We start from the raw sequence: 21,264 nt of genomic DNA on the forward strand, positions 1-21,264 counted from the left end.
TTGACAGTCTTGTTAGCGACGGCCGTTTTCAATAACCTATCTATCCTTAGTTTAACTTACTAGAGGTAGATAAATCTATCCTTTTACGCTTACTTACATTTCAATAACCTATCGACATAAAGCATTGGACTATAACTATATTGGACATAGCTATGGATTATGGATGGTCATTAAACGGTGACGGCAATCTATCCGTAACTAGAGATACGTTTTTAAAACGGCCGTAAGTCAAGATTTTGCTTATTCTTGGTTTATTCTCAGGAATAAATTTATACTAAGTTTATTTGTAAGGCCGTATCACTATTGCATCTCAATATATTCTTGATAAGTATTTCTATACTGCATAGGTGCTTTAGCGAATTTGCTAGATACTGTGATTATCATAATGTTCAAACTAATCGCAAGTTTGAACACACGGGTTTGGATCTTGTGTCCACAATTTTTGGTATGTGTACTGCTTGCGTTTACAAGATTTGGCCTATCCCTATAAAAAACGTTGTATTTTACGTTCAAATTATATTGCTTAAACTTATTAGATGAAACAAAAAACGATTTTTGAGTTAATTTTTTCTCAGAGTTTTTATCTAGTAAGATCGTTGTATCTTTCGCTCCCAAATTCACGTGTAGTTTAATGCATCCAAATCGTTAGAACTGTTTCGGTAATACGCAAAAAATATATTAACATACAAGCTGACCCGACAGACGTTGTTCTGTATATATAAAATAAAATTGTGTTTTTTATTCATTACTATTCATTACAATATAATATTATAAAAAAGAATCGTTAAAATACGTGGTACAGGTTACTATCTAATATATAAAATTCTCATGTCGCGGTGTTTGTAGTTAAACTCCTTCGAAACGGCTTGACCGATTCTCATAAAATTTTGAGTGCATATTGGGTAGGTCTGAGAATCGGACAACATCTATTTTTTATCCCCCTAAATGTTACGGCCAAATTTATTTTTTATTTTTTTTGACATTTTTTTTTAATTTATTTGATTATGCGTCAACATTAAAAAATACACACATCTTCAAATTTTCACCCATCTACAATCAACAGTTACTTTTGTATCGCGATTTTAATATCGGCAATGCAACGTTTGCTGGGTCAGCTAGTATCATATATGACTTTTTTAATCATACCACCGATTGGGAATGTAGCGACCGCACTCAGGCCGTTTAATGATAAAAATTGTTTTATCATATTAAATTGTAATAAAAAAAGAGGCCCGCTCAGCTTCTTGCGCCCGTTCTTCTCAGGTCTAAGGCATACTTTTTAAAATGGGTGGAGCTTTTTGACTTTCAATAAATGATTTGAATCGTATTATATTCGTAGAATTTTAATCGTACTTTAAATAATAGTATTTGAATTTGTTAATAATCATCAAGCAAAATTCTAATTAAATCTATTCAGTGGTTGTTGCCTAGATATACATACAGCCACAAATTCTATAAACTATATTTTTGTTTCGGTCAACAATTATTCTTTAAAAAAAATATTAAATGTACAGTTGTTACGAATTTGTTATATGTATAAATAGATTACTTACATTTAATTTATAGATAAGGCAATACCCACAACTATTTTCAAAAATAGAATTCTAATTGGCACAGGCCAAAAAAAAGTTAATTGAACCGTCTGTAGCCGCTCTAAATGCAGGAAAGGCTTGCTTCGAGTCGCCAGTCTCTTCCGGACACTATAAATACTTTGTGCATCAATATTGAGGCAACATTTGGTCGTGGAAAGTGGTTTAAACATATCGACATGAAGATTTTTGTAAGTTTTAAGTTTATTTGTGTGTGTGTGTGTGTGTGTGTGTGTGATTATATATAAGAGTTTAGTTCTTCGTTACGCTGTTGGGTTATATCGTCTTTATATCTTCTAATATATAAAATTCTCGTGTCATGGTGTTAAACTTTGAACTCCTCCGAAACGGCTTGACCGATTCTCATGAAATTTTGATTGCATATTGGGTAGGTCTGAGAATCGGACAACATCTATTTTTCATCCCCCTAAATGTTAAGGGTGGTCCATACGAATATTATTCTGAATTTAAAACAGCATTAAAAAATACATACAACTTCAAATTTTCACCCATCTACGATCAACAGTTACTTTTGTATAGCGATTATAATATCGGCAATACAACATTTGCTGGGTCAGCTAGTTTATGTATATAATTTTCGTATCACAGTGTTTGTTGTCATACTCCTTCGAAGCGGCTTATAGTCCTAAAAATTTTTTTATAATAATTTTGCATTTATATATAGTTTGCTGGGTCAAAATATTACTTAATAAGAAAACTATTAATAATAATAATAATGATAAATCTTTATTTGTTGCAAAAAAAATACAATTTTGCTTAAAATTACCCTCGACCCCCAAACTAGGACAGCCCGTGACATGGGGGTATTAAAAATTATAGTATTGCTAAATTCATTTAGAGTTACTAGTTTAGTGCGTGCGGTGTACATGAATATATATACATATATGAACCTATGTAGTGTAGTACCAATATACTATCGAGTAGACCAACAAGATTCGAGAAAGAGAAGAACATCTATAACGGGGAATCACCAAAATCTCAAAGGAAAGCGAATCTATTGTTACTATAACCGGTTTTGAATCACAAGTCGTAAACAGTCAGTCACGCTTGTCATTAGCTGCTTAATACTTTGAATATTAAAACAGTAGCTAACGCATAGATTGACAAATCAAAATTGGTCACGCATTTTCTTATTAATATTATATTTTATGTTTATGGTAGTACCTAGCTTAAAAATCTTGAGATATGAATGTCGCTCTATCTATCTATAAGGGGTTTCTATTTCTGTATGAAAACGCTAAACAATTACCCCCTTCTTCATAATGGTCCGCTTACCTTAAACAGCTGCTTAGCAGTGTTTTTTCTCATTCTGACTTAGGTCAATAAAAAAAGACAGAGTGTGAATTAGCAATGCTTTAAGTTAGCAGACTATTTTGAATAAGGGGGTTAGGCATTAGCAATGATATCGTACAAATGATTCCTCATCCATAAATAAAATGATGAAGGTTTTTTTTGACGGTATCACAGAAATGCTACTGGATAGATTTTAATTAAGTCTTATAAGTTTTATTCCTTTGACACTTGGCTCTTATCTTAAAAAAAATATTGCGTTTAATATAAGTCTATCTATATATATATCTACATTTAATATAAGTTAGTACGTGTTATTAAAGTCTTAAGAATCAACGATTTTTATAAGCTCAGACGATGTCGCGCGTTTTATCGTTGACTTTTCAATCCCAATAATCTTATCGACGGTAACTCACTTTATCCGGACACGCTGTCTGTCAATGGGACGACGTAAAGCTTACCAGCGATAGAAGTTTGTATGGAAATTGCAATTCACGCGTCCCAATATAAGGCCATAAGAATGACTTATCGGGTATATTGGCACAACTTCAGATTATAGAAAGCTAAACAGTAGAAGGTAGTAATTTATCTCTATCTTTAGATAGTATATTGGAAACGGCCGTTAGACGAGAGTTCCCCGCCCAAAGCATATTTGTCGTCTCACCACCTTTTAAATATTGAAAACTCAACAAAAAAATCTATCTCCGCACTTCATTAATAGTTAATAAAATATCAAGATATATTTAAAATAAGATCATTTCATACTTAACATAAAGTTCATACATTCTAATTATCTCCGGTACTCGTTTTAATTTGCAATTCCGAAAGTAGCCTCTCATTCAAAGGTTTAAGCCTCAATTTCGCCCAGCAATAAACGTTAATGGAACAATGTAGCTGCTAGCTTAGCGATAATGAGTGGGTTATTAGTATTCAAGCGATTTCGCGTTGAATATATTGGACCCAAAGCTGTTACAAGAGCTGTTTTGAATATGTAGTTGGGTATTTTTATTGTCATTTGATTATTGGAAGGTATTTTATTATGTTCTAACAGCGGGAGGCTCCTTTGCACAGGATGTCGGCTAGATTATGGGTACCACAACGGCGCCTATTACTGCCGTGAAGCAGAAAGGTTTCAGTTTCAGCAGTTTCGGTCTGAAGACTTAACATCTTATGGCTCAAGATGACGAGCGCAATTGTAGTGCCGCTTAGAATTTTTGGGTTTTTTAAGAATCCTGAGTGGCATTGCATTATTATGGATAGGGCGTATCAATTACCATGAGCTGAACGTCCTGCTCGTCTCATCCCTTACTGTCATATTAAATCTGACGAGATTCATAATCTGGTCTGGACAGACATTCAAAACTGAATTAACTTTTTTCGACTTACTCGTACGGCAATTGAATACTTCACTCGCTTCACATAATATTATTGTAATTGAAATAATTTGTAAAACGATGAATCTGTCATGTTGTTTTAAAAGAGTGCCCATGAGTTTCTTGCCACTTCTTCTCAATAAAGCTCAACCTTTTCCGAAGTGGTGGTTAATGTAAAAGAAATGAAAACTTGACATTCATAAGTGCCATTTCCTTTACCTATACGAATAAAGTGATTTTGATTTGATTTAAAATATTTTATAAAAACATTAAAATTCGGCCTATTATAGCTTAGATCCATCTTGACCATCGATGGATATACAAATATAAAAAAAAAACACGTTAATCTAACATCTCTCTTTTGCGACGGCAGTTAAATTTTATGGAATAGTTAGCAGTTATCACTACGTTATGATAAAAAATAGTAATACGTTTTGATTTTAATAAAGAGTTACATAAGCTTAGCGATCGCAAATCGAAAATCCCTCGATGGTGATTTAACTTAGATTCTACCCCTTCACTTTACAACTTTTACTTTTACACAACGTAATCACAGGCACTGCAGAGGACCAGCAACCTAATGATGCCTTGTTGTAAATATTACTTCTATACATGCATACAATCTCCAGTCTCCAGGAACCATATAATCAAGGTTTGGAACGGGTTTAAAATTAACCAGTTATTAAAGGCTTGAATAATTTGTTTCTATTAACGGGAAACGGGATTAACGTACATACCAAATAATATAAATAAATTGTGACTAAATATAATTGAAATTTCAACTTGGGTCTGTCAAACGACTCGGCTATGAAGGTAGTAGAACAAATCTATCTATCTAAATCAATTTATTAAATGATAGTGAATTTAATTAACCAGAAACCATAAAATTATGGTTAAAGTTAGAAAAAAATCAAATATAAATTTCTCTGTATATTTAAACATAACAGGTTCGAAGGGTTTTTCGGCTTTCAAGCCTTGCCTTATCTTAAGCTGCCACCGACATAAACTGTCTTCTACAAATACGTTCGTTAGGATTTGTAAAATATATTATTTTTTCAAAATAAAAAATATTTAATGTTATTATAAACTTATTGTTAAATTTTATTACATAGAATTAGAAGTTAATTCTAATCTGTGGAAGAATGTGGAAGTAACATAATGTTAAAAATATGACTTGTGCTCAATCTTATGCTGTGTAGGTATGCAAAGTGAACGTGTAAAAGGTCTGCATCAATCGTTTGCTTTTGATTAAAAAAAAAACTAATCGGAGAGACATCCCCAATACAGATAATATTATATTCCTGATTCATTCTTACGATTATAACAAGAATTACTGAAGAATAATTTGCAAAGATTCCTAAGTATTGTTATTTCTTGTATTTTCTGGAAGTTTCGAATTCCTCTGGCGAACAAATAATTGAAGAAATTATGGAGGAGTTTTCTCGCTTACTTCAATCAACATCAAGTATGACTATGCTTTGTACAAGTTATGCGGTAACTTCTAGATTGATGGACTTGAAAATTTTTATAAATAAATTTTTATACAATGTTATGAACTCTGTACATATTACAACTTATATATTTTATAAACATAATTTATGTATGTAGTTTATTAGTGTATTTTGAATGTTTTTTATGTTGCAATCAATTTCCTCTACAAATTGATTGCAATCACAATTGATTCTCAGTACAACAAAAAATGTCAACAATATCTTTGACTTCTTGATTATTTGTTATTTAAAAGCCAATATAGGTATTTTATTTAAAAAAAACTAGAGGGAATCCGCCAAAATCGGATCAAATCTTTTTATAGCTGAAGTGTATAAACTGAAATTTAAATAAATATGCCATAATTATATTAAAGTATAGTCATACTTATTGATAATAAGGGCATAACTCTATAATAGATTGAATCGGAGTTTCGCACGAGTTGATTGAGAAAAATGTCCAAAAGCAATAATGAGTTTTGTTTTTGGATAGTTTTGGTCAGCGCTATTTTCTTCTTCAATTGCAAAAACGGTTTTAAGGTCAACCATGTTTGAGAAAAAAATCCTACATGTTATATGATTATAAAATTGTAAAACAAATTGCCCTAATCATCAAACAGAAAATGTAAAATAAACTGAAATCAAAACCTCAATCGTAGGATCATTTGAAAAACCGCAAAGAAGAAAGGAAAGGAAAGGCTGATAAAAAATTGCTTATGAATGCATCACAAAATATTAATCAAGTCTTCGATGTTCAATTACATAATCGTTCTTCTGCTGCCATATTTTTTCGTATTTTACCTAAATACTTTTTAATTGGTTTATACTTTGCAAAGGCTTTGGACACATTGAAAAGTTGACACATCCTATGGACGATAATAGTTTATTTTTTGTTAATTTTTATATAATATTTAAACACTTTTAAACTTTAATTCACTTTATCAACTAATTTGTTATGTATATTATAGCTATAATTGTAAAATACTCATTGATTTAAAAGTGAAGGTTGAGTTTCTGTTAATTTCCTCTCAGAAGTTCTACTTTTTTCGAACATGTTATGGTACATTCAGTAATTTGAATAAAATATTTATAATGACGATTTTGAAATACATTGGCAAAAAATTCTTGAATTATCTTTAAATTATCCATATCTGATTGCTATTTTTCATTTCAACTTAACGGCATTAGTCTGTCTCGCTAACTATATTCTAGAAATATCGGATTAAACCTCAAAAGCGGATATCTCGATTGGACGAATACGAGAGCCCGTTTCGAAGTACTCAGCCGAATATTCACTCTCGAATTCGATTTATGCTTATTTCCCGTTCTAGCTAGTGATGGGGCTATACTGTGTATCGATACCTCATGCTATTAAATATTTGTGATTCGCTCTAATAAGAATTGATTACTGAATTGGTACCTAACTGATATAGTAGCAATCAGTATTTTATAATTCTACTTCGTAATGTTTTTTATATTTCCTTCTGATCTATTTCTTCTGATAGTTAATGATTATCAATAATTAAAATAAAGACGTTGTCGCTAACTATGGGACTTATGAGAAAGCTCATGGCTGCCAAGATGGCAATGGAGAGGGCTATGCTCCAAGTTTCTCTGCGAGATTGAATCAGAAATGAAGATATCCGAAGAAGAACCACAGTTACAGACATAGCCCAGATAATCGCAAAACTGAAGTGGCAGTGGGCAGGGCACATAGGTCGACGGACAGATGGTCGTTGGGGCAGTAAATTCCTCGAATGGTCTGGAATGATCTAGTCAAGATCGCCGGAATAGGTTGGTCGAGACCTTCAAAAAGGCTTTTGTCCAGTAGTGGACGTCTTCCAGCTGATATTATGAATATAATAATTAAATCTAACAGCAAATAATATTTCATATTATAAGTTTTCATACTATTTTCCGCTAGCTTTATACTATGCAACAAATTCAATTGATAACTGACATTTTATAAGGTAACTCGATTATAATAAATACGTAAAATAATAAAAAATTACGAAGTTAGGTATCTGTCTCTTATCAGTCAGACAATATTAAGTTATGATGGTTTTAAGCGGGAGAAATTTCATTTTGCGGTTCTTTTGCCTTGAATAATTTTCAGCTGAAAAATGGTTAAGTTCCGCAGGGATAAAAGAATCTAGAATGCTAGCATAACGAGTTTGAGATTGCAGTGGCGGCTTGTCCGAGCTTTACTCGACTTTAAAATTTAGCATCGTAGTGTTATGAAAGTGTGGATTTATGGCGAGAAGTTTTAAGATGTCATTTATGACAGCGTCTGGGATAAAAAAGAACACAATGAGGCACTGATGTTTAGTCTAATATTTTGGTTATGATATTATGTTGCAGTTTTATTCATAAATAACAAATTTGGAAGCTTCTTTGTTCGTTCACAACCTTTTTGTTCATAAGAATGTCGATTGAAAAGTGCTACTACTCGTATATTTACCTTGTTTGTATAAACTAGAGCTGGCTCACTAATAAAATAAGGGACGAGACGAACAGCACGTTCAGCTGATGTGATTGATACGTCCTGTCCATTATAATACAGTGCCGCTCAGGATTATTGAAAAATATAAACATTCTGAGCGGTCTACAACTGCACTCGTCACCCTAAGACATAAGATGTCAAGTCTCGTTTGCCCAGTAGCACTAGCTAAGGCGCCCTTCAACCGAAACACAGTAATGCTTACACATTACTGCTTTACGGCAGAAATAGGCGCCGTTGTGGTTCCCATAATCTAGGTGACATCCGGTGCAAAGGAGCCTCCCACTGGTAAAACTGGCTCACTTAAATTTCATAGCGTGTGATTAATTTTTGCTCATGAGTTTGAGAAGCAAAACAATGAGGTCTTTTGGTCATATAGACATGATGAGTGAAAGTAATTTGAATGCTCCACTTTATAGAGCGAATTTGGATGAAAGTGTTGGGAAAGGTAAAGGTCCGCTTAAATATAAACTGTAATCAGATCGAGTTAAAATTAAAAAGTGGAAAGACGGCAGTATCAATACTACGACATCTTTTTATGAAAAGTTGTAGGTAGTATGTCAGAATCGTGTTGAATCGAAGACCGCAATCGTTGGCTGCCGCTCTTGGAGATGAATATAAAATATACACGTACAAAAGTAGTAATTTTCTTTTATGATAATAAGGGACGAGACGAGCAGGACGTTCAGCTGGTCGTAATTGATACGCCCTGCCCATAACAATGCAGTGCCGTACAGGATTCTTGAAAAACCCAACAATTCTGAGCGGCACCACAATTGCGCTCGTCACCTTGAGACGTAAGATGTTAAGTCTTATTTGCCCAGTAATTCAGACCAAATACAGTATTGTTTACACATTACTGCTTCACGGCAGACCCATGATCTAGCCGTCATCTTGTGCAAAGGAGTCTCCCTCTGGTAATAAATAAAAAAAAATAAAAAAAACCAAAGAAAATATAAAAGTGTCTTGTTAAAAATAATTACAAAGATAATATTAATATTTTATCGAGTTCTATATTCTCATCCCTAAATATTATAATGTTATATTCTATAAGTGGCTTAGGAAACTCTTTCATGTATTGACCACAAGATAAATATATTCAATGCAAGCTATTTGGTATTATATTTAAATATGAAATATACTATATTACACACTTATTCTCTTCGTGAACTCAAATCAAATCAAGATCAATTTATTCATGTAGGTCACGGTAATGACACTTACATGTCAAAAAAAAAATTTTTTTATTGAATCTACTGCTACTTCGTAAAGGGTTGAGCTAATGAGAAGAAGTAGCAAGAACTCATTGCCACTCTTTTAAATCATGATTTACATTTTCATCGTTTTACAAATCATTTCAATTACAACATAATATGTAAAGTGATGCAAAAAACTTTCTTAAACATCAATGCCTTACACAAGTTAGTCAAAAAAGTAAATGTAAACTCAAAACAAAAGTTATTGAGTACAGTAGCTGCATCATCCACACACACCGTATATAAATAAAGATATTCTGTGAGCATTTCATAAGCGATTATAAATTAAATATATATATATGATCTTATACTTATTATTAGGGAATCTCTACCTAAAATTATAATAAAACTTTATCTGTCACATAGAAGTGTCCATTCGTCCATTAGTCAGATATTTATTTTTGCTTATGTTGAATGGTGAAGAGCAGTGCAGTTGCTCGCTATTAAAGGACATAAACGATCAATAAACATTAATATCAATATTAATATTTAAGACGACCCATATAGCCCAGTGGTTAGTGACCCTGCATACTGAGTTAGAGGCTCCGGGTTCGAATCCCGGTAGGTGCAATTATTTATATGATGAATATAGATGTTTGTTTCCGCGTCATGGATGTTTTATAAGTACTTATGTTTGTTTAAGATAGTTTATTGTATTAAATATCCTTGTCTAGTACCTATAGTACAGGCTATGCCTAGTTTGGGGCAAGATTATAATATGTGTTCATGTGTGTGTCAAATAATATATATATATATAGCATAGTATTAATACTGCATTTTTTAAAAAAAAGCCCGCTGAGTTTCTTGCGTACATCTTGTCAGGTCTGAGGCAGTTTATTTTGAAATGGTGGTAGTTTTTTACGGTCAATAAGTGATTTTGAATCCTAGTTTGAATAAAAATATTTGAATTTGAATTTGTAGCGTTCACGTAGACGACATCGCGAACAACAGCTAGTATTAAATATTTGTAAAGATAATATTAATGGAAGTTTTAGAATAATCAAAAATCCTCTCATTATGGTACGCGCATACCAATAATTTACCTTATGTCTTATCTCCTTGTTTCTAGGTTCAATTTTTAGTACTACAGGCAATATTTAATAAGAGTCTTATTAGTTAGTACATTCACTAAGATCCAGTTTATTTTGTAGGTTTAAGCACAGCGTAGTTTCTTACCATTAAAGGTCAATAACCTTGCCGGTCATCACATAATTACTTGAAGAATTTAATGAAATGAAAGTAAAGAGAACTCGATTTTGTTACGTATTAATTGTTAATATAATAAATAAATTATGACACATATGTAATACTTGATTAGTACATTTCAGTTTCATTTATTTGTTTTTTCGCTAATCCAACAATCGCACACCAATACATAAACTACTTACTATTGTTATTTTTATTAAAATGTAAAAAAAGGTGTGTGTGTACATATGCATAGAGTTTGTAGAAAGACCAATATTTTAATAATCTTGCAACGATGGCTTTGACAATAAATTATTAAATAACGAATACGGCTGTCCGGGCTTGAACCCTTTGCCTATCCTAATAATGGGACGAAGAAACCAAAAAAAAAAAAAAAAACGAATGTCGCAAACGTCAGAAAATTTAAGGAACGAACTTCATCCTGCTACTCTTGTGTTCACTCTCATAATTTTTTCATAATGCCCCTAAAGAAGTATAACTTCAAAATCAGTTCAATTCAAACTAACACGGCAAAAGAAATATCTCTTCAAACAGATGTCTTTTATAACAAATACTGCTTTGTAAGCGGTTCGTGACCGATAAATTAAATAGCTATTTCCCAACAATGTTTCTATCGCAAAAAGTAAAGCCAGAATAACGAAAAAGCAAAAAGAATTTGACACTCCTTTCCGCTCCAATAAATTACGACTCAACCTATTACGAAGTTTATATAATGGTTGTTTAAGCGGTTGGGTGATTCTTATCTAATGTAGAAATATGTAGAAATATGGACTGTCTAATAGAGAATCAAAGGTAAACGCAACATTACTTTTTGCTGCAAAGGATCACTTCCAAACATTCACTACAAGGAGCTTTCTTCCACGTACTACAAAGCTGTGGAATGAACTTCCTTGTGCGGTGTTTCCGGGACGATACGACATGGGTACCTTAAAAAAAAAGCTCGTACACCTTCCTTAAAGGCCGGCAATGCTCCTGTGATTCCTCTGGTGTTGCAAGAGAGTATGAGCGGCGGTGATCATTTAACAACAGGTGACCCGTACGCTCGTTTGTCCTCCTATTCCATAAAAAAAAAAGAGTTCAACTAGCTTACCGCAAAAAAAAACTATGTTATAATGCGGGAATAATGAAAAGCCATCCGAAATCAACAATGAGTTCATGTAATCAAAGTTATTAAGATAAACGTATTTCTGAGTGATTTTATAATAATATGTAGTAATAAAGTGAAGGATTTATATCGTATTTGTGTAAACTGCTTCTACATTTACACAGTAGGGGTAGGCAGAGACCACTTCTTTCCACTTGCTACGATCCTAACATACTTGTTTCGCTTCATCCACTTTCATACATGCTCTTCGGTTTAGGGTACTCTTGACCTGGCCTTTTTCCAAGACGTCCCTGATTTGATCTTGAAACTCCTCCTAGGTCTTCCTCTTCTAACACTTTCATTCACACTGGCCTTATGCACTATCTTCGTCAATCGTTCTTCATTCATTCTCTCGACTTCTACATATTTATTATTAAAATAGTTATGGTATGTTATCCCTAAGAGATAAGACATATGCCATCGCGGACTTTTCTGTAGACCTATATAAGATGCATCTTGTGTACAATATCATTATACATTATACTAGCTGACCCGATAGACGTTGTTCTGTGCATAATAAATAAAATGCTGTTTTTTTATGAATTTGTCAATAATATTTCATATCATCAAGAATTATTTTGTAAAATATGCTCCTTGTCAATGACGTTCAATATTATGTATATATCTCAAAGAAAATATGTCCATACAAAACCAATATTGGAAATAAAAATAATTATGGATCCTAAATCGAAATAAAAAGTATCCTATCTCTCAAGTTAGGCTAAACTGCACTCCATGAAGTAATCCCCATTAAAATCCGTTCATTAGTTTAGGTGTCCATCGCGGACAAACAACGTGACACGTAATTTATATATATTAAGATTGTTATATCTCAATGGGTTTAGACAGCGTTTTTGTTGAAAGCTCCCAACCTATTAGGATGTTTATACAATGGTTGTTTAAGCGGTTGGGTGATTCTTATCTAAAATAGAAATATGGACTGTCTAATGGAGAATCTAAGATGAATGCAACATTACTCTTTGCTGCAAAGGATCACTTTCAAACATTCACTAGAGCGTTCAAGTCGCTGGCCGCGAAATTGGTATCTTTGCTGCATACATCGCATAAATTGTATGAATGATTCGTAAAATGCTGCACTAATAAATATAATATATAGGAGTCGTTTTTTTATTTTTATTATGCTTCAATTTGTTATGTTTTTAAAATGATAACCCTCACTTCTAGGATTAATACAAAAATAAAATTTGAAAACAAAATTTTATAAACGATGCGCAAAACGATGGGACTCTGTTGTATATTAATCCTAGAAGTGAGGGTTATCACTTTTAAAACATAACAAATTGTTTAGATTTACAAGAGTTACATCTCTAGTCAATTTCCTAATATGCAAATATTGGGATTGAGCAGGTTATCAACTGTAAAGTAGATCCTGTAGATGCCAGATTTTATGACGATACGTCACCCGAACGGTTAGCTCAGTTGGCAGAGCACTCGCACGGATGACGGAACGCGATAGGTCGTGGGTTCGAGTCCCGCATCGTTCAAATAAGAGACGAGACCAGCAGGACGTTGAGCTGATGGCAATTCATACGCACTGATCATTACAAAACAGTGGCGTTCAGGATTCTTGAATTGAATCCAGAAATTCTGAGCGGCACTACAATTGTGCTCGTCACCTTGAGACATAAGATGTTAAGTCTAATTTGCCCAGTAATTTCACTAGCTACTTCAGACCGAAACACAAGAATGTTTACACATTACTGCTTCACGGCAGAAATAGCCGCCGTTGTGGTACCCATAATCTAGCCGGCATCCTGTGCAAAGGAGCCTCCCACTGCTGAAATTTCTTTATAATGTAAACTTATACGTAACATCATCTTAACATTACATAATGCCTAGACAGTGTGTATACTTACCTTCAAGGGAACTAAATTAAAGATATTTTTATAATTTCATCAATATAAATTTTACCAATTGAATGAAAAGCTATTTACACTCTCATTTCCTCTTTCATCCTTTATAAATCCAACAAAAAAAAAAACGAATAAAGAACACATTTAAAAAGGGTCCTTAATACAAATTTTCTGCCCAATATATTTGTAAGAAGTAAATGACACACGTTTGGTCACTTTTTGTCATGTGTGTACGAAAACACTTTTTAATTAATCCAAGATATAAAACATGTAAATATGATGAAATAATTAAAGATTAAAATTCATTTATGATTTCAAGCAAGCACGTTATTCAGACAAAAAAACTATACCTAAGTTACATAAGAAACAATTACCTACTTATCAACTGTAGTAGACAGAAATAGCTTATTGTTTTGAATCATTCTAGTTAGGTCTAGACAAAACTTTCACCATACACTTTCAAACAACTTATGTAATAACATTAAATACTCTCATGTGTAGTACTTAATACTTAGTAGTAGTTATAATGTGCAACTTAAAACGAAAGGATTATTAGGAGCAATAAAAGAAATAAAGGCATTTATTGTCTAAAAATTTATTCCTTTGGAATTCTTTTCGATGTCATTTCTAATACTATAACCGCATCGGAAACCAAAAACGTGGCGCAAGAAACTCTCCCAGCATTCTTTTTTAGCGCTCTTTTTAATAAAATATACAATCTTTTCATACAACGGTTCTAGATTGTTCTACTTGGTTTTTAACCCTAGATCAATACTTTTTTTACAATAAGTTAACAATAAGTACCAAGAATACTGGCAGCATTTCCACGATGGCGTAGAATATTTACATGCCGTTCAGTTTTCGACATTTCGTTTTGATTGGTTAAGTTTTGGAGGAAGAATTTGTCGAGAACTAAACCCTAGTTTTTAAGGTTTTTTCTTTATAGCACAGATTTTTGACACGTGCACGTTGGTGCGGCAGAAATATTGATTTAGAATTCTTATATCTAAAAAAGGCCCAAAGGCTTAGATAGTCTAGATAGACTAAGACAGCTGTGAAAACGTCGAAAAAAATTGAGTTTAGAATTAACCTCTATTTTACACGCACACACACAAATCGCGAGTGTAAGACGTATCTTGTCACGCACACTAAACTAATACTCCTGGCCAGATTTTATCGGTTTTCTATTAGCAAAAGACTCGATCTAGACGTATAAATTAACTAAGGCCTCAGGTAACCTTCCCTCTTAATGGATTCTTGCGTAATCGCTTACTGGACACAGGAAAAGGTGAATAGTGACTGTAAATGATATTAAGAAAGATCAATCTGAATTCAATAAAAATCTGTCAATAACGAGTCGGATGAACCGCGTACCATAAGTCAGATCTAAAATATGATTGTTCTGTATGCCATTTACGTGTTTCCAAATTGAATTATATTATTTTTATCTTTCGCGGGCAACAATATATGATGTTACTACGAATAAATTTTCCTTGCTACAATACCATGAAATATTTCCATCACTTATTCAACGCGAGCAGAGGGGGGAAGGATGAGTGTAACTGAAAAAAAAACTTAATTTTAGTAAGGATAGAAGTTATGAATTAATTAAAGAAGTCTATCTTATAGGATTACTTTCCATTTAATGCAAAACTGAGTCTTTAATAACATTTTTTTGGAATACCAAAAGACGGTTATATTTTTTTACTTCAGATCGGGTTTAGATGGTCAGTAAATTTCAACGCAGCTGATGTTAGTTTCAGCAAAAACAGTGCTAATGACTACCGTTTCTAACTCTGCTTGAGTAAAAATTCTTAAAACTCGAGGTTGATTACCATGCGTATTATGAGATTTTCTTCGATTTTTGTCTCGTTTCACAGAAAATGTAATCAATACCATAATATCGGACTCAACGTAAATTAAATTAGCTTAAAAAAAATTAAATTTTCAGACTTATATTCATCAAATTTAGTATTTGCATGAATTTTTAATAAAACTCAAGCAAATTCAAATTTTAAGTGCTTACATTATACATGAATATACTTATCAACAGTAATATCGACTATGTCATTTATTAAACATGCCCAAAACCTCAAAGTATCACCAATTTATGTAATATTAACTATCCCGAAACTGTTCAGAACTGAATCACATTTACTAACAGTTTGCTAAAAGTTTAAATTGTACAAAAGTTTCAAATATACGACATTATTTCGGAGTGTTGAAAATTTTTCGACACTGCCAAATAATGTTGGAAAATGGTTGGAAACTATTCGTGTCGCTTTAAAATTTTATTGAAATAATTTGTACGATTTGTCTTTTCTAAGTAATTTTCCCTTTTGTCTTCATATTATATTAGGTAAAATTCGAAACAAACATCGATTTTTTATTGCGAATGCAAAATTAAAATCTTCGTTACCAATTATAGATACCACATTTATTCGTCAACGGTTAACTAACATAAGTTTAATATATAAATATACACATTTGATCGCCAGTCTCGAATAAGCTCAAACAATTCAGATAGAACTTCCGCTTCTTATGCTAGTAATAAAATAGTTATTCTGTTAGTATACCGATAACCACTAGCTTGTAATTCTACAAACAGAAATATACTACATATATCTCAAATTTGAAATCAACACTGAATCAGCGTAAAACATCACGTATTCGCGAATTCCTAATTATTCTTTATCATGGATGGACTTATATAGTTGATTTTACTAGAATGTTTTACCCTTAACTTTTTAATAGCACAGGTACATATTATTCTTTATCTTTTTATTTTCAGATATGTTTATTTGTGGTAGCAGTTACCACTTGCAAGGCCAGCTACGAATCAGGGCACGATAATGGCGGAGGAAACGGATTGGATAATGGCGGATATCAATACTCTGCGCCATCTGGTGGGCAAGCATTAGAAGAACAAGGCCATGGATATCATGGACAAAATGATTACACACTTGCTCTAACCCATGACCAAAATCATGGCCAGAATTTAGATCTTGGTCATGGTCAACAAAATTTTGATGTGGGACATGGTCAACAAAATTTTGATCTGGGACATGCTCAACAAAATTTTGATCTGGGACATGCTCAACAAAATTTTGATCTGGGACATGGACCAGTCTTGAATAATTTCGCTGGTGATTCTTACCTTCAAGCTGCACATGATTTAGGAAACCAACATTTTGATGGTCACCAAGAAGTTAGTGGTCCACAAGGTGGACAGTACGATCATGGAGATGGGGGTCAAGGTGGACACGGACAAGGCTTTGTTTTAGAAGATGGAGGCCACGACTTTGGAGATGGTTATAACTTCGGAAATGTAGAAGCTTCTCCAGTCGGCGAGCATATTGACGAAGAGCACCCAGTCGAAGTTCCAAATTATAAACACGTGACTGTGCCTATTCATAAACCATTACATATTAACGTTCCTAAACCGATTCTAATTGGAATACCTCACCCATATCCAGTTAAAGTACCCGTTCACAAGCCAGTCGCTGTACCTGTAGAAACAGAGATATCAATTCCTATCGAAAAGGTCGTACCATACCCCGTCATAAAACATATTCCATACCCAGTTGAAAAACATGTACCAATCAGAATAGAAAAGACAGTCCATGTGCATGTACCACAACCATACCCAGTCAAAATCCCCGTTTACAAAACAATTCATCATCATAAGAGTCATCATTGACTTTGATGAATGCTTCAGCTGTGCCTTGTACATATTTTAATTGTAAGTCATTTTCAACTTAATCTGTTGTAGTTGATTTATTTATTTGTTGATTGTTTGTTGTTGATTGTTATATTGTGTCATTAAATGTTGTTATTGTTTTATTGCGTCGTTTTAATTATCATTTTTGATTTTAATGGGTATTCGTGGTTGGACTATAGTAGAAGAAAATTTTGTATCTCAACATCGATGCGATGCAGTGATTGCTCTTATCCATCATACAAATTAATCATATTACCTGGATGAATATCGTTAAACTACAATGAGGTTCTTTAGGAAATATTCATAAAGACTAGTAATTTATGGAAATGATGATATTTTTATATCTATAATGATACAATATGTTATTAAGGATGCAACGGAGTTCTAAAATCCCCATATTCTCCGGTAAGGCCAGAGAAATCACACTAGGATAGCTTTTTTTGAATTGATTACATATCTTCTCGGATACACCCTGCAAAAAGCTCAAGAGAAAGCTCATTCAAGTGTTTTGTTGTACGTGGATAAAAGAACCTTTTAAACTGCATTGTAGAGGAATGCTACACATCGTAGTTTGTAGTTTGCCGTGCGAAAGTGGAATCAGGTTAGACGGTTCTTCAAATACTAGAAGAAAAAAATAAAGCGACGTCTCTACGCAGCGTTGCTGGTCACAGAGCATTAGATTCCCGACAATCTGAGCAGCTCTACGCTGCACTCTGTCGAATATTACGCGCTGATACCGGAGTTCAGACCCGCACTTTGTTCAGTTCTGAAATGAGGGCCTGAATTTGACTTCCATAGAACTGCGGAAATAGTAATCGCTCGAGATTCCAATACCCAGTATTTCAATCCAAATATTTTTTTTATTCAATATTGGATTTTAAATCATTTACAAAAAAAAATATGCCTCAAAAAGGGTACAAGAAACTCACCGGGATTTTTGTCTAAAATTAAATTTTGTTACAATATAATTAAATAATGTCTTTATATATATCTCGTTATATCTATTTTGTGTTTAAGGATGTATCTATCTAAATTTGTTTTACAAATAAATGATGTTTATTCTGTTTTATATATTTTCTGGGATCATGCTCTAAAAGCGTATATACATCGCCCAACAGCCCTTACTAGACTTAACCGAGTAGTACGGACATACGGACAACAAGTTTATGTCACGTGGTAAGATTACGATAATCACAGTTTCGAGAAAATTCGGTAACCGTCAAATGAATATGCATTACATTATCAAGAATATATTGAGAGGCCACAGTTACAAATATTTTTTTATTTTTCTCTTAATAATAGGTCCTAGGTTATAAATTACATTATTACTCAATATAATGAGAGGCCATACTTAAAATTTTATAAATGTTTTTCTTAATAATACTATAGAACCTGGGTTAAAAATTACAATATCAATAATATACTGAGTGGAGATAGTAATTTGCCGTCATCATCGGGAGGTCCACCCGGACCAGCCTGTTATTTTATTCTATTTATTTTCTAAATATGATTTAATAAGTAATTACTAACACGTGTTAGTAAGTTTGCAAATTGTACTAACAAATATGGATGTAATCTCATTAATGAATCCGAAATAAATGATTATTATTATTATTATTGTTATGGGCAGGGCGTATCAATAGCCATCGGCTGAATATCCTGCTCGTCTCGTCTCTTATTTTCATAAAAATAAATAAATAAAAATAAAAGCAGAACAAACAAACAAAAATTCACATTTATTATATTAAGATGCGGACCCTACAATACGTAACCGAATTCCATTTGCAATGAATATCCTAATATTGCGTTTGCGAAAATATAAACAAAATAATGCGCTGTAACGTTGCGTTATCAGGAAAAACATCACGAAACAAATTGTTATTTATATTAGCTCCCGATAGTTAGGGAGGCCATGTTTTCAAATTTTTTTGACTGTCTACAATAAAGCGTTGCTGAATGGTAAGAACCTAATGGTATTTAAAGGTACATGTATCAAAAATACTATGAAAATATATACAAACTTCTTAAGTTTAGCTGAGAAGTGAATTGAGAAAGGGATGCCAAAAGAAGATTTTTAAGAAATTGCATCATTCAACAATATTTCTTGAATAAAATTCTTGAATTTTATTTTGTTAAAAACATGTTTTTATTTGAATTATTTACAAAAACATAACCAATGATTAAGAACCGTAAAATTGAGTTGGATAATCGCAAAATTTGGTTTTTATATGTCTGGACTTTTTTTTAATAAGATTGGACGGAAAACGTTGGATGAGGGCAGCGTAAACCGATCCTCGTGGAGATCTTTGGGGGAGGTCATTGTCCAGCAGTGGATCCCCTCCGCTGAAATCGTAGCCTTGGGTGACTTCAATGGGCACAATGCCGAATGGCCCTGCGCAGTTTCTGGTGTGCATAATTTTGCATTGGCGTTTGGTCTGTCCCAATTTGTTGAGTAGCCAATTTGGCTCCCAGGTGTGGATGATCACATGCAATCCTTATTGGATCTTCTGCTGACGACACATCTCGATAGTTACCAGGTCTCTGTTGACGCCCCTCTCGTAACATCCCGCCATTGATAAGTTAGGAGTGTGGTGAATATCCAACGGACACGTTTGGAGTACATATTAGCAGATTGCGATGGGATGCGTTCGTGCGATGCGGGAAAGGAAGGAACTACAGGGTTCTAAAGAGGAAAAACAATCGCTATTCGATATTATTATTTTTTATTTTTCGATCGAAATTAAAGCAATTCGTTAAAATCAGCGAGCAGATTACAAGTTCCGCAACTGGAATACGCAAGTACTGGGTGTTGTCGACCTTCTGTGCACTTTCTTTACCTCCAACTTTACTGTTGACGTCAATGGAAAAGCACCGCCGACCATCTCACGGTTTCAGAGCTCTATACTTGAAATACAGCTTAGACAGAAAACTGTTGGGTTAGGTTTATATATGGAGTCTGGCCCCCCCAGTATCAACCCCAGTATCACACTGTATAGTTCATACTTGAACCATTTGACCGCGTGCAAGAGCTGTTCGAATTGGCGGGGATCAAGTGCTTTGCGAACGGCTAGATTACTTGACATTGCGTATAGAAATCGCTTCATTGAGTGTATATTTTCTTTCAAAAATTTATAACGTGTTAGAATAAGGAAGTGAAATGGAAGTGAAGAGTTATTTGACTTGATTTCTGCCACCGAAATCTTCCTTAGATTCGCAACAAATTAGGATATCATTCCCACCATCTGAATGTGACACTCCTCCGCAAAGCGGTACTCAAAGAACTTTCTCCCACGTACAACTTTCTTCTTTGTGCGATGTTTCCGGTATTAACGATAAGTGTGCCTTCAAAAAAAAGTACCTACACCTTTCTTAAGGCCAGCAACGTCCCCGAATACATTGCCGACACTCACGTGATCACCACATGACCACCTCATTCCGCTTGCAAATTATCGGAAAGATGTTCTACTTAGAAATTTTTGACCTACATTGCGTAAGATTGTCAGATTAATTTGTGAGTCTAAAATGAACCCCAAAATTATTTATTCACAGTGGGAGGATTTATTTTCACAGTGGGAGGCTCCTTTGCACAGGAAGTCAGCAAGATTATGGGTACAACAACGGCGCCTATTTCTGCCGTGAAGCAGTAATGTGTAAACATTACAGTGTTCCGGTCTGAAGGGGGCCGTAGCTATTGAAAGTACTGGGCAAATAAGACTTAACATCTTATGTCATGTAAGGTGACGAGCACAATAAAATTGTAGTGCCGCTCAGAATTTTTGGGCTTTCAAGAATCCTGAGCGGCC

General features: G+C 33.6%; 1 protein-coding gene across 1 annotated transcript; it reads left to right on the forward strand.

Annotated features, from left to right (window-relative positions):
- Positions 1-1,746: 1,746 nt before the first annotated feature.
- LOC126978973 (uncharacterized) lies at positions 1,747-17,583 on the forward strand. The gene is made up of 2 exons (XM_050828111.1): positions 1,747-1,780; positions 16,532-17,583. Exons 1-2 carry the CDS (start codon positions 1,769-1,771, stop codon positions 17,438-17,440), a joined length of 921 nt encoding a protein of 306 aa, XP_050684068.1. The 5' UTR covers positions 1,747-1,768; the 3' UTR covers positions 17,441-17,583.
- The last annotated feature ends 3,681 nt before the right edge of the window (positions 17,584-21,264 follow it).

Source organism: Leptidea sinapis, chromosome 3, assembly GCF_905404315.1.
Source record: "Leptidea sinapis chromosome 3, ilLepSina1.1, whole genome shotgun sequence".
In the NCBI taxonomy this organism is placed as follows: Eukaryota; Metazoa; Arthropoda; class Insecta; order Lepidoptera; family Pieridae; genus Leptidea; species Leptidea sinapis.